General features: G+C 48.4%; 5 protein-coding genes across 5 annotated transcripts; 3 read left to right on the top strand and 2 right to left on the bottom strand.

Annotated features, from left to right (window-relative positions):
- Positions 1-506: 506 nt before the first annotated feature.
- EI90DRAFT_3287961 (Adaptor protein complex AP-2 alpha subunit) lies at positions 507-3994 on the top strand (the record flags this gene model as incomplete). The annotated part of the gene is made up of 12 exons (XM_039067084.1): positions 507-536; positions 591-681; positions 732-765; positions 819-828; positions 883-978; positions 1031-1224; positions 1282-1411; positions 1462-1563; positions 1613-1718; positions 1764-2441; positions 2492-3795; positions 3852-3994. The coding sequence occupies 12 exons, from the start codon at positions 507-509 to the stop codon at positions 3948-3950; spliced, it is 2874 nt and encodes a 957-aa protein (XP_038918694.1). The 3' UTR covers positions 3951-3994.
- Positions 3940-7481, bottom strand: EI90DRAFT_3153046 (Rho GTPase activation protein; the record flags this gene model as incomplete). Its single annotated transcript, XM_039065841.1, has 9 exons — positions 3940-4857; positions 4910-4992; positions 5056-5225; positions 5289-5499; positions 5572-5804; positions 5867-6817; positions 6889-6995; positions 7056-7210; positions 7289-7481. 9 exons carry the CDS (start codon positions 7479-7481, stop codon positions 4063-4065), a joined length of 2898 nt encoding a protein of 965 aa, XP_038918693.1. The 3' UTR covers positions 3940-4062.
- A 957-nt stretch (positions 7482-8438) lies between these two features.
- EI90DRAFT_3048476 (uncharacterized protein) lies at positions 8439-10287 on the bottom strand. Its single transcript, XM_039059624.1, has 9 exons — positions 9928-10287; positions 9771-9845; positions 9645-9705; positions 9494-9558; positions 9410-9428; positions 9286-9350; positions 9162-9230; positions 8807-9073; positions 8439-8707 (listed from the first exon to the last, which is right to left on the bottom strand). Exons 1-9 carry the CDS (start codon positions 9965-9967, stop codon positions 8679-8681), a joined length of 690 nt encoding a protein of 229 aa, XP_038918692.1. The 5' UTR covers positions 9968-10287; the 3' UTR covers positions 8439-8678.
- A 478-nt stretch (positions 10288-10765) lies between these two features.
- On the top strand, positions 10766-11329 carry EI90DRAFT_3048471 (uncharacterized protein). Its single transcript, XM_039059623.1, has 2 exons — positions 10766-11189; positions 11243-11329. Exons 1-2 carry the CDS (start codon positions 11069-11071, stop codon positions 11311-11313), a joined length of 192 nt encoding a protein of 63 aa, XP_038918691.1. The 5' UTR covers positions 10766-11068; the 3' UTR covers positions 11314-11329.
- Positions 11330-11998: 669 nt separating this feature from the next.
- Positions 11999-12580, top strand: EI90DRAFT_3014697 (uncharacterized protein; the record flags this gene model as incomplete). The annotated part of the gene is made up of 2 exons (XM_039056810.1): positions 11999-12221; positions 12282-12580. 2 exons carry the CDS (start codon positions 11999-12001, stop codon positions 12578-12580), a joined length of 522 nt encoding a protein of 173 aa, XP_038918690.1.
- Positions 12581-13157: the final 577 nt, after the last annotated feature.

The following is a 13157-nucleotide window of genomic DNA, read 5'->3' as shown; positions in this document are numbered from 1 at the left end:
TACTGTCTGATGGACTATTTTGCTTTTCTGCCCATCCATGCGCGTGACAAAGCCTGTATCATTGGGGGTTCATTGATGTTGACAAGCTCGCCAAGTACTACCTAGTAGTACTTTACTGTGATTCGCTTCCCACTGTGTCTGATAGTTACTCTGCAGTGCAAAATCACCCTCATCCTCTTTCCCCTTTCGCAATTTATTATTCATTTCTGCTTATGCTTTTCCTTGAGCTACTTGCGTTAGCGGTTATTCCGTTGGCAGCTTCTACAGATAGACTGGTAAGCTATGTGGCTTTACATCCTTCATTTCATCCATTGTAAAGCTTTAAATACATTGAACACATTCTGTTGGTGAAATGCGTGCATGCTGTGCAGGTTTGGTGAAGCAAGGCAATTGGTTGTGATTGCCACAATGTTGATGGCTGTTTTCGCCGACACGGCTATCCATTGTCCTGCGAATACTGTTGCTAGCTAAATTCCTATCTTATAGCCAGTTTTCACTCGCCCGACATGGCGACTAGTATGCGTGGCCTGACTCAGGTATAATGGCGTGCTATTCACTGGCTTAGGAAATGACACTCACTGTGCTCCTAGTTTATCGCGGACATACGGGCGTCTCGTGTCCGCGAGCTGGAGGAAAAGCGCATTAACAAGGAGATGGCGCACATAAGAAAGAAGTTCAAAGGTCGGAAACCATATTTCCCGCTGGCTTCAGACATTGAAGTTGGCTAATAGATGGACAGCTCGATGGGTATCAGCAAAAGAAGTAGTGAGTGTCACTATTTATGGCATGCGAAGGTACGCTGCTCACATCATCCATAGCCTCTCCAAGGTTTGGCCCCAAAGCGGACCTTGAGCCTGTTTCCTCACAGTGACCCCAAAGTAGATTATCTTCACATACATCCTCGGCTACAAGGTTGACATCGGTCACATGGAAGCCGTCAACCTCATCTCGAGTTCAAAATACAGCGAGAAGCAAATTGTGAGGAATGTAGTATTCGCCCCTTTTCCGTTCTTACGAAATGCCGATACAGGGGTACCTCGCTGTGACTCTTTTGATGCATGAGAACTCAGACTTCCTCCGATTAGTCACTAACTCCATCAAAAAGGATTTAGACTCCAATAATGAGATCAATAACTGCTTAGCACTTCATGCTATAGCAAATGTTGGAGGCCAAGAAATGGCAGAAGCACTGGCTCCCGATGTTCACCGGCTACTTATATCACCGTATGTCCACTTCGTTCGAATTTTCATTGCGTAGGTCATACTTTTTTCTTGGTCTAGGACGTCGCAAAGCTTCGTGAAGAAGAAGGCAGCACTGACACTCCTACGTTTATATCGCAAACATTCGGAGGTCATACCAGCTGAAGAATGGGCTCTCCGTATCGTCTCTATCATGGATGATGAAGACCTTGTCCGTACTCGGAATCTACTTGGTACCCATGTACCTGACATTTACCTTAGGGGGTTGTTATTTGCGTAACTAGCTTAGTCATGGCCCTTGTCCAGGACTACTCGGATGCATATGCAGTGTGCTACACAAAGGCAGTGGATCGACTAAGCAAAGTAAGTACTTGTTTGGCTTCATGGATTGAATACACACACCTCCTATCAGTTGGTAATTGAGAAACAATTTCCCCATGAATATCTCTACTACAAAGTACCCACCCCCTGGCTACAAGTGAAGTTGCTACGGCTGCTGCAATACTATCCACCACCCGGTAAGTACCATACTATATCCCCCTCCTTGACTAATCCCTCCAAAGAGGACGTTACTGTGAGAGGCGTCATCCATCGCGTTCTCCAAACAATTATGCAGAGCTCCTCAACGGAATCGAAAAATGTCCAACACAATAATGCACAAAATGCCGTGCTTTTTGAAGCTATAGGACTGGCCATCCATATTGACGCGAAGTCATCACTCGTGGCTTCAGCGGCTCTTCTCCTCGCACGGTTCATCATGTCCAAGGAGACGAACGTGAGGTATCTTGGTCTGGATACGATGGCGCATCTAGCTGCTCGCGCAGACTCCCTCGAGCCCATCAAGAAACATCAGCACACGATTATTCTCTCGCTCCGTGACAAAGATATCAGCGTGCGGCGTCGGGCCCTTGATCTGCTCTACAGTATGTGTGATGTTGATAACGCAGAGCTCATTGTCGGGGAACTGCTAAGGTACCTGAAGGTGGCCGATTATGGGCTTCGGGAGGAGATGGTTTTGAAAATCGCAATATCCACGGAGAAGTTTGCCACATCGTACAAATGGTATGTCGATACCATTCTGGAGCTTATCAGCTCCGCTGGTGACCATGTTGGCGACGAAGTTTGGTATCGAGTCGTTCAAATTACGACGAATACCGAAGATTTGCAAGAATATGCTGCTAAGGCTGTATTTGAGCACCTAAAATCGCCAACTTGTCACGAGAGCTTAGTTAAAGTTGCAGGTATGTGTATCGAAAGCACCAAATGTGTCCACACCTGACGAAATGAGAAGGATACATTCTTGGCGAGTATGGTCACATTGTAGCCAATGAACCCGGCTACAGCCCGATGGATCAATTTCAAGCGTTGCAGCTCAAATCACAGTTTTCTTCCGCTTCAACACGCGCCTTACTTCTATCGACTTATCTCAAGTGGGCAAACGTGTTCCCCGAGATCAAAGAGCATGTTGTCAATGTTTTCGAGCGGTATCAGCATGTATTAGACTCGGAGCTCCAGCAACGTGCATGCGAATATCTGATCATTGCTAAGCGGCCTGATGAAGACGAACTCCTTCCCCGAATATGCGAGGAAATGCCTCCGTTCCCTGAGCGGGAGTCTACTCTTCTAAGCCGATTGAATGCCAAGCACCTTGACACGGGGGACAAGCGTACATGGGTCATTGGCGGGAAGGAGGCTAATCAGGATCGCGAGGTCTCAGCGAAGAAGTTTGGTACCATCCGCCGGCCACGGGGCACGGCAGGGTCAACCAAGGACACTACATCAGCACCGGGGTCGACCCCTGATGTCCCCACCCAATCATCAACTGGAGAAACGGATTTATTGGGTGATTTGGCAGGGCTTGCCATTGGTCCTACACCCGCGTCAAATAATGTCATTTCGAATCCCTCAGTTCCATCTGGTGCTGGCAACTTCGACTTCAACGTTGCAATTGACCGTTGGTTCGAGAGACTCACGTATTCTAGTGATGGAGTCCTCTTTGAGGATGTGCAGATTCAGATCGGAGTTAAGTCAGAGTTTCATGGTCATCTTGGTCGTATTGCACTATATTTCGGGAACAAGATGAGCCAGCCGCTTACCTCCTTTACTGCCACCGTCGATGGAGTCAATCCGGAAACTTTGTCGGTTTCCTTCACCAAGATCCCCCAAACCGTGATACAACCTACTTCGCAATCGCAGCAACTTCTACAAGTTGAATGCAAAAATGTCTTCACGGCGCCTCCTGTGCTCCAGGTGTCTTTTATGGCAGGCTCTCTACAGACTCATCGCATCCGCTTGCCTATCGTCCTCTCGAAATTCTTCGAACCAGTAAAACTCTCTCCGGAAGATTTCTTCGAACGATGGAAGATTATCGGTGGTCCTCCGAGGGAGGCCCAGAAGATTTACCCGATCCACTTGGATGCCTCCGGAAATGTTGATTACCCGAGAAATCAAAGAGTGGTGGCAGGTTCGAGATTCCAACTTCTGCAAGACGTTGACCCGAATCCGATTAACATCGTGGCATCTGGGGTTTTACACACCTCTGGCGGAGGTAAGGTGGGGTGTCTTATCCGTGTTGAGCCAAACAAGGAAGCTGAGGTAGGCTCCCGAACATGCCTGGCAGTAGCATTGCATTGACCATTTTTGGCTTACAGCTTTGTCGTCTCACCGTGCGCAGCACCTCCGAAGTAGTTTCAGGGGAAATCCTGGCATTACTGGCGAAGCCGATGAACACAGATACCGCAATGTCATGAATGTTTATTATATAGTACATATCTATTTGTTGTACTTAAGCGCAAATTTTAACGCATCAATTATTCGCTTGGCGAGATGGTGGCCTCCCGAAGCCCCCTTGATCCTTCCTCGTCATAAACTACTGGCTCTCATGAGGAATGTTGGGTAGATTGTAAAATGATGGCAAGGCCAAACAAAACGGGAATTGAGCGACACAACCAGGGCCGCGGTGACACGTTTGCCCCGAATCCTGCAATTATCTCCGGCTATATCGAGGGCGATGATCTGGGGACTCTCGGAGAGAAGGGGGAATGGCTGTGAAGAAACGGGTGACCTTGTAAATGGGTCATCGTCATCGCGGATCCTCGGGGCGAACACCATACCAGTGGCGCTTGTATGTGATGTACCAGCACCAGTGAATGCCGACGCGATAGACAAATCAGCAAGCCGAGAAACCGATGAATCAGCATCGTCGCTTTCCTGAGGATTGAGCATCATGACAGCTGTCAATGTATCGGTTTGAATAGCGAAGCAAATCGATGCACATTTGAGGAAGCCGTCCGAGGGTGCTACTGCCGCTGCTGTTCTAGCACGTGCGAGCACACCTGTTGGCGCTTTTGAGGTCAAGTCTCGGACACCTCTAGGCCATCGAGCCAACGAGACGATGGTGCTTGAGAGAGAAGCAAGGTGACGTGGGTAGTCGATCATGGACGGGTGTGACGGAATGGACTCTCGATGAAGAACAGGGAGTTTCTTGAGTTTAGAATCGAGTGCCTGCTGATTCATACCTGGGAGATTTCCCCAGGGGACTGTTGAAGTAGGGAGCCCGCCAGACGGCATCGAAGACACGACCTCGAGATACTCCCGCATCGCGCCTGTATTTTCGATCATAAATTTTCGTGTCGCTTCGTCCGAATTAACCATCTTCTGTATAAGCTAAGTAAAACGAACGACACCAATGTTGAGGAACAACGCTTACGGATGGGTCCTTGAAGTTAGCCGTGGCCTGAATTACGCGACTCACATCTTTAAGCTTCTTCTCAATACGGGGAGTCAACGAGCCTGAACAATCTCAGTCAATAGGTGCGAAGCGTTTTTATTTGAATCCAGTAATTAAAACCTTACCTGGGATCAAGCCAAACATTCCTGGACTCAGGATCACAGGGCTAAAAAAACGCAGAAAACAGAGGGATGTGATACTTTGCAGCGGAATGTTTTCATGCCCGGATTGTGCGCTATATGGAAACCGAGCATTTACTTGCGCCCGAATGCGAGAAAAAAGAATGCGAAGATCGCTGCGAAGGGAAAAAAGTGTTAGGTGGTAGGTAACCCTCTTGTCACTTCACTGGAAAGCTCACTCCGGACATTCGTGTCGATTCTGATAAATAGAACCCCAGATATCCTGCAGTAGCTGAGGAAAATCGTCTACCGATTCGTCAGAGGGCCGTGGCTCTGATAGAAACCGGCGAAGCGGGGCACGAAGAGATAGTTTTAGGAACGAGTCTCCGAGTCTGAACATGGCCTGTTGCAAGGCAGCAGCGCAAGGACTACCGCTCCTAAAAAGGATCTCTTTCGCCATCATTTGACAAATCACAATTAGCAGGGCACAAATTGTGAGAGAAGTCGACGGCACACACTCACGAGGTCCTGCCTCTACGAGCTCCTCCTGTACTGCTTGACACAGGTCCTCAATCAACGAGCCTCCCGCAAGCGAGAGGTCCACAAACTTGGAGGCTGCATCCATTCTAACTTGTGTTTCAGGTCGAATAAGAGTTTCCGTTCGTTCTACTATATCTGGAATAAGAGAGAAGGAATTGTTAGTGCGGAGGAATTGAATCAGGTTCTGGTAGCGATCGAGCGGGACAATAACGTCTCTGAAAAAAATAAAAACACTTATGAGGACGGCGGAGGATAGGATAAATTAAGAACCGCTTACTCCTGGCATTTGATATTAAGCATCAGATCACCTACGTGGTTAGAACCGGGGGGTCCCGACTGTGTAGTTGACATAACGGGGTAGTAGCCATCACACCATTCATTACGGCGAATAGTTTGTAGGGAGATGGTAACACTTCCAATGGGTGTCGGCTGGGCACCCGAAGACCCTTGGCTGCTTGGAGAGTCTGGCGAAAAGGACGCAGAGGAAGATGCCGGAGAAAGGAGATGTTGACTGAACGATGGGGATGTCATGAGATTAGGACTTGAAAAGGGCATCTTCTTATTCCCACTTCCGAACGACATGGGATTGCTCTGCCTTTGTTTAGCGGCGCGGTAAACGTTAATTCTCAGGGTTCCATGATCGATAGAATCCCCATCGTTAGAGCTCAACTCCGAAAACGGAGGAAGGTCTGAGAGATGGAATTTTTCATTCCAGACGTGCCATGCCCAAGGCGTTTCCCCGTGAATAGATTTTTCCATTGTCCTTGAGCTACGCCTGGTTGATGACCTCGCACAAACATCGCCACCGAGTTCAACCTCGCAAAAGACGTCCGCTCCTGAAGAAGTGTCTATTTCACTCTGCTCCCGTAGGCTTGGGGGTTGGAATGGATCGTGACTCCGCTTCTGGTTACCAACGTTGAGGTGGGGTAAAGGGCTGGGATGTGCCCCACCGCCAAATCCGACTGTTCCATAAACTGTAAGATCGGATGGGTTCGCCTTGCGTGCAGCGGATAACGTCTGAACCAGACCAGTCCCTATATTTCTTCCATGCTGGATTTCAATCTCGACGCTACGAGTCACTCTATATGTCCCTCCCTGAGGAGACGGAGCAGCGCCAGCACCGTACACTTCAGGGATCGCGAATGCACGCAAAAGTGCGAACCAATAACGAAAAGATTCGGGCGAAGGGAAGCGAATGAATACATGCTCCGCGTTGTTCTTTAAAGAGCTGAGAAGATAATGATACAGAAAGGTCTTGAATAACCGATTATTCTAATGGGAAATGAGGAGATTGCTCACTTGTTGTAAATCCCGATGCAATTAGGATGATCGAACAAGGATGGGTCCACGACCCTTATATCAGTGCTATTACAATGATTGATGTACAGTACTATTTCATCTGAAGCCTTTTGGGACGCGGTTTTTTTATGTCAATTCGCAATAGATTAGTAGAGAATGTAACATACATCTTCATAACGTAGGGCTAGCATAGCAGTCGAATGAGAATAAGGATGAAGAGTTTCAGTGAGTTTGAGCTTCGAACGTCGCCATTGCGCAGTGGCAACAGGTTGAGATGCCAACGCAGTTCCTAACGCTTTGATATTCCTCCAACTCGCCCTCTCTGTTAAAATAGGGTTGATGAGTCATTCCCCAAGTCCGTTAGGAGCTGCGCCACAGTGAGCCTGCGCGGGGACTTTACCTCGAAGAGCAGGTCTTTTCTCCTCCTGGCCGTCATGGGGGTGTCTTGCACTGCTCCTGTCCTTCTTCCTCGAGGCGCGATAACGCGAGTTCTTAGACGACCGTAAAACCAAAACGCCTTCCAGCACCCAGGGAGTCTGAGAGGCAGCAGACCCAGCGATCGATGCTCTGGACGAGGATAGATGAGAGCTCATGATGAGAGACTGTTAGAATGACGAAGATTATCTGGTTTTCCTTCCGGGCCCGGGTTCGAAGAGAGAGAGAGAGTGGGTGCTAGCTGTACTTAGGACATAAAGAGAGGTCGTGATAAGAGTGTGGCGGCAACTTGACCATGAGTACTCAATGGCAGATCGTCGGAAGCAAGAGTTTGAATTGAAATAATAATTCAAATTGTATTAAAATCACGTGAGTCTCATTCATCCTCATTGATTTGAGGGTGGACGCTTTGCCTTCGGCACACGTACACCATCGCATTAAAGCCACCCGCCCTGCGAGTACAAGGGAGAATGAAAATTTCTTCGATCCTTACCCATTATGGCAAAACCGATCGATTTGCAGTGAGAACGCACGCCGGGTCAAAAGAGGGATTGGAGAGCTTACCTTGAGTTCATCACCATTGCGGATCCGTACGATTGACTAGCGGAAGGCATAAGTTCTTTCCTCATTACTATAAGTATTCCGATGCCCCATGTTCATCACCCCAGCCATCAATTCAGAAAGTCTACCCTTCGTATAACCCGAGCCAGAAAAGGAAAAGAGAAAGGAATGGATATGGATACACTTCGCCTTGTATATGCAGTCCTTGTCATTCAACACGCATGCAATGTTCCTCCCTTCATCCAATTTGCCTAGGATTCTGGACTCCCTTGGAGAAACAGTGCCTCCGATGACCCCCTCCCCCCCAAGTCCCCCTTCAGCAGTCGTAGCATGTTCTCTTCACACAGAAGCTCTTCGTGACCAAGACATCATCTTATTGGAACCTCTTTGCCGCGGCTTGCCGTTGTGTATCCTGGGCTCATCCTGTGTGGCGGGACTATGATATTACCTGCATGGCTTTCGGATCAACGTTGACCGCTCAGGCGCCGCGCCATCAAATTTCAAATGAACTTGGAAGGGAAGCGCGCAATTGACAACACTGCCAACAACGCACCCTATGAACATCAAGAAGTCGTTGTGTATATATATATAGGGGAACTGCAGATCGTGTCTTGAGGAAGACCCTGCAGCCAAACGCGGACAATAGACGACTCGCAAAGTATGACAGGGATCAAAACAAGTGAACAAATGAAAACAACACAAATACAAAGGACACGAACGGGGAGGAATTTCCTTGACCGCAATGGGGTGAATCGTTGGCTGTACGGGCTGGGTTCGGACGGGTTTTTAAATCATCATGAAAATCCAATAGGGACTTGCGTGACTAGAGGAAGGCGCGATGAATCCCATATCAACAATAACGCATCGTATCCGCACTAGACACCTAGCCAAAAAAGAAAAAAGAAAAAGAAAAGAAACTCACTTTGCTGTTGTCCACTCCCATCGGTCGCAACCACTACTTGGTGTCCAGGCAGCGGATACACCCCTTGGCTATTGGGTCCTGTCTGAACGACGTTACCCGCTGGATAGGCACCGCCACCCAAACGCCCTGGGCCTCGAATACCGGCCGGATACACGGCTCTTTCTTCGTCGGGAAAGTAAACGTCGTCGATGTTCCCTTCCCATATGTACGGAATTCGAGTCTCGACGAAGCCAACGATGAAGTACACAAGTACCCAGTAAGCAGACACTAGACAGTATATGAAGTGTTTGTTAGCTCAGAGGTGGAAACATAGGTCTATCGTCGAGCTTTTGGGTAAGAAGGCGGAATAACTCACTGACGGCGAACAGCGCCCAGGAAAACGCGTTAATGACTTTGATCTGCTGACAGAATCCCTTGTTTGAGTCTGATCGATCCATAATTAACTTCTATACGGGGGTAGTACATATCGACAGGCTTACAGTCTTTCCCAGATGCGGATATAGTTCCCGTCAGAAGATAGCATTGGGTATCTCCGATGTAATCTCTGGCAGGCAAGGTACATAACGTAAGAGCTTGGGGTCCAACAAGACGAAGGGGAATTACCCAGTGTATGCGCCAAGACCTAGGAGAAAATTAAAGGGGGGGTGAATAACCGTCGCGTCACTCATTCCTCCAGGGAGAGCCTACCAAGCCACAGCCAACTCAAAAGAAGGATCGCAGACAATTCGAACTGGGGCTGAGGACCGCCATTACTGAAATGACAAAATTGAGATATGAATATCTCAACACATGAGCATTCGGAACTGGTATGTATCCCCAAGTCGCATAATAGACTGACAGCAAGAATAGGATGAATATGGTGAGTGCCGACGCAACAATGGAGAGTATCAGAAGGCCCTCTAGTGTGTTTTTCAGACGAGCTTGGGTTAGGATCGCCCGGCACTTGGTCGTCGATCAAACTTACGATGTTGCGGCAAGAAGTGCGATGCAAGTGTAGACGATATCACTAGTATGACGACCGAACAGCAGAAAAAGAATCCTGTATAGAGCAACATGGTAATATCCTCCGTAAGCCATCATCGCAAGGCCCCTTCTACATCTCCGATAGCTCGAGCACATACCATGAATCCAGTAACGGAATGATACAAACAAGTTTGACATGACCGCGCGGTTCAAATGGTCTGAAATCTCGACGGTGTTCGGTCAAACCACCAGGAGGAGAAGGACGTGGTCAAGTCGCCAGCAGGCAAGGTGATGATGGAAATCACAAGGGGCAGGACATGCAAGGCAGTTCATAGCAGGAAGACTAATTGGGCATGTACTACGAGGCGTTAAAATTACTCAGTTGTGATATCATCTCCATAAGTATAGAGCTTTCTATGAAGAAAGCGTTGGAGAGTTTGGCGTTTCTTGCAATTCCAATCGCTTCCTCATTTCGGAGTCAATCACAACGTGGAGCAAATCCACATGCCATCGAAGCCACTACATAGTTCTTGCTAAATACATTGCAGCCGCTTGCTCGGCCCGGATATTGCCGCACTCGTCTTCAGGGTTTTCGATTCGCGACACGACCTCAACACGCTCCCAACGCTATTGCGGTTGTGAAATCAGATCCAGGCACAGTTGAAGCTAAGTGGAACGAAAATCTACCGACTTTGCCGATGGGGTTTTTGGGGAATCACGTCTGTGCGTCGTCCCGGATGAGGTGATAACCATCGAAGGCAAGAGTCGTTCCAGGTATTGGATATTGCAGGGCCAAGGCTCTTGGCATTCCACCTCAATCAAAAGAACGAACTTTTGGAAATACTCATCCAAAAAGAATCCAAGCTGAAGCAGCCTCTATACAACGAATCCATGATGGTCAGTTTCTTTTCTCCGTCCTAAAGCATACTGGATTTTTTTTGGGGTTCCGGATTCCATATGTATACATCGGTACACCCACCTTTCTCGTACGTTCCAGAGTCGATCTCTGTTCAAACCTCTCCCCAATCGGCATGTTGAGTGCAATGGACAGCATTGTGTCATTCCGTCCACGTCTCCAGCTGCAACTGTACTTTTTGTTCCTGAAAAAGCTCCCTTCTCCCTTCGGACTCGACTCCCGTTGATCCTGGAACGTGTACAGGCATCGCTACTATATCAAGTCAACCCACTTGACGAATACTCGCGGATTCCCTCTGCGTCTCTGCAATCGCAGTGGTGCGCACACACCCTGCGTCCTGCCTGACACCAGCCAGGAAACTGGTTGGGATAAGCGCTGATTAGATGACATACGGTATCAGGCGGAGGGGGTCGTCGGTGTTAGCAGGGACCCGGAACATAACACGGGGTGGGGCAAGAGTAGGGCCTTGGGTAGTACGTGCACCTGCGGCGTGGGAGGGAACCACTACATAATGTAGTTGTTAGTAGTTATTTAGGAGTCGCTCTCGGGTAACACACGTTTCTGGTGCGCCTCCATTTTTACGAGAGTGGGACGAGAGGCACTTGGTAGTGCTTCATGGCTCTTTTAGGCCTAATCCTTTTCGGGATTACCCGGGGTACTGGGGAACTACATCCGAGGTACATCCATAGGTACCCGACTCCTAGCCCCTTCTCGGACCAGTGCCCATTGGCATAATAGCCTTGTAGGGGGCTACTGGGTCGCTTTCAGGGGACTTTTTGGCCTCAGATTTTGAGGCCGGTGTTCTTCCGTAATAGGAAGGTAGTGGTTCTCGCAAAGAGAATTTGTATGTTCTCAAGGGTTTCCCAAGCGCTGCCGAAATGGCAGTCAGAGTCGGCAAGACAGCGCAACGCTTCTGCAAGAGAAATCGCTAAGACTAGAGCAACTGAGCTCGTTCTCCGATAGTCTATAACCAATTCGATTTGAATATGGGCTTGACGCCAGCCGGTGGAGTGTCAGACTTCTCAGCTCTGGATACGTTCTCCGTTCACTCATTTCTCCACCTATTATAAGGAGGGCCTCCCTACGAGTTCAGCTTTCCAAGGCGCTTCAAGCCTCCGATCCAAACATTATGGCGTCGGATGGTAATTTAACTTCGGACACCACATCTGACTTGGTGTAATGCGCTTCGAAACGTAATATCCCAAGTAAGCTACATCCATCCAAAACAGCGACTTGCAATAGTCTGGTTTGGACCCACTTTGATAAGTCTACTTGGATCCTTCCAGCACTTGCGAACTGGAACACTTCTTCCGATGTATTCGGGACCCCCCCAGAGCAAGCCTCCGATGCTAGTCTTTCGTCGTTGGTTTGAAACCACTGATCACTTCCAACTGAGGCCTAACTTCAGCAAAGAGATTGTGCGATTGGCTAGAAGTCGGCCTAGTTCGGAGTTCTTGGCCCAGAAAGGAGTGAAACAAATGACAATCCAGTTGCTGCCTTTCTTCCAACATATTATCGCCAAATGTGGATTTGAAGGTAAGTGTTGGCGTCCTCAATACAAGAAAGATTGTCTGATTATACAAATCTGTCCACCAGGCGTCTTTGTTGCTATGCATTCATGTCCACAAGAAGCAATTCGAGGTGCCTGGCTCTCCACTAGCACCGATCTGAACAAACATCTAGTCGTAAACAGAAAAAGCAAAGGGGATGATCTAGTTTTCCAACATTTCCTGGCTCATAGCTTACAGAATACGTCGGCGGCAAACGTCACAGGAGCTGGTGATTCTCCCGTCAGATCCCTTCTTGCCTCCTTGACCGGTCAGGAAGATAAGAATGTGTTTCATGATCCGGAAGCCATGTGTGAAGCTATGCAGTATTTCTCTCCGCTAGCATAGATTCAAGCTTTCAAGAACTGCTGAATGTGCATGGAATTTATTTCCGGCCTCTTTCACTGTGCTCGTGGCACCCCACCTTTCATTATGAATTAGAGCCTTGGATGTCCCTCTAGAAGGGGCCAGCGCCCTCCATCCAACCTAGATCTGTGCAGTAATATATCTTCGCTTCGCAGTTTATCAAAGAGTGCTTGTTATGTTATGCCGACCGCCATCCTTGACTGTAAAACATTATGTCCCGCGCGAGTCTCGAGAAATTGCGGTCAGCAGGTCCACACTCATCCTCCCCCGTGCGTTATCACAGAACCTGTGTCATCACTGTTGTTGTTGTTGTTTATTCCGGATATTTAACCTGCAGACTGTAGGCTGCTCGTGAGAGCGCCAAGGGCAGGGGTCGAGATAAATACACAAAAATAAGGTGAGAGCACGAAATCATGTATTTACAATTATTTACTCCGAAAATATACCTACTGTCATCTTGTCCGACCCCGGCCCTGGAACTGCCATAACCCTATGTTTTTCTATGTGTTGGGTTGACCGTTTTTGGGTGTCGATTTCGAAAATGGGATGGGTTCCGCCT

Source organism: Cantharellus anzutake, assembly GCF_015039405.1.
Source record: "Cantharellus anzutake strain C23 chromosome Unknown EI90scaffold_13, whole genome shotgun sequence".
NCBI classification, from domain to species: Eukaryota; Fungi; Basidiomycota; class Agaricomycetes; order Cantharellales; family Hydnaceae; genus Cantharellus; species Cantharellus anzutake.
Note: the sequence above shows the minus strand (reverse complement) of the source record. Positions and strands in the feature narration are given on the sequence as shown.

Bases quoted from the DNA above. Each gene is read 5' to 3' on its own strand.
- EI90DRAFT_3048476 (XM_039059624.1), bottom strand. From the start codon at position 9,967: ATGTCAAACTTGTTTGTATCATTCCGTTACTGGATTCATG. The intron at 9,231-9,285 runs GTAAGCCTGTCG...TGGATCGATCAG, and splicing joins ATCCGCATCTGGGAAAGACT to ACTCAAACAAGGGATTCTGT. The intron at 8,708-8,806 runs GTGAGTTTCTTT...GCCTTCCTCTAG, and splicing joins TGGGAGTGGACAACAGCAAA to TCACGCAAGTCCCTATTGGA.
- EI90DRAFT_3048471 (XM_039059623.1), top strand. From the start codon at position 11,069: ATGACATACGGTATCAGGCGGAGGGGGTCGTCGGTGTTAGCAGGGACC. The intron at 11,190-11,242 runs CTACATAATGTA...CGGGTAACACAC, and splicing joins TGCGGCGTGGGAGGGAACCA to GTTTCTGGTGCGCCTCCATT.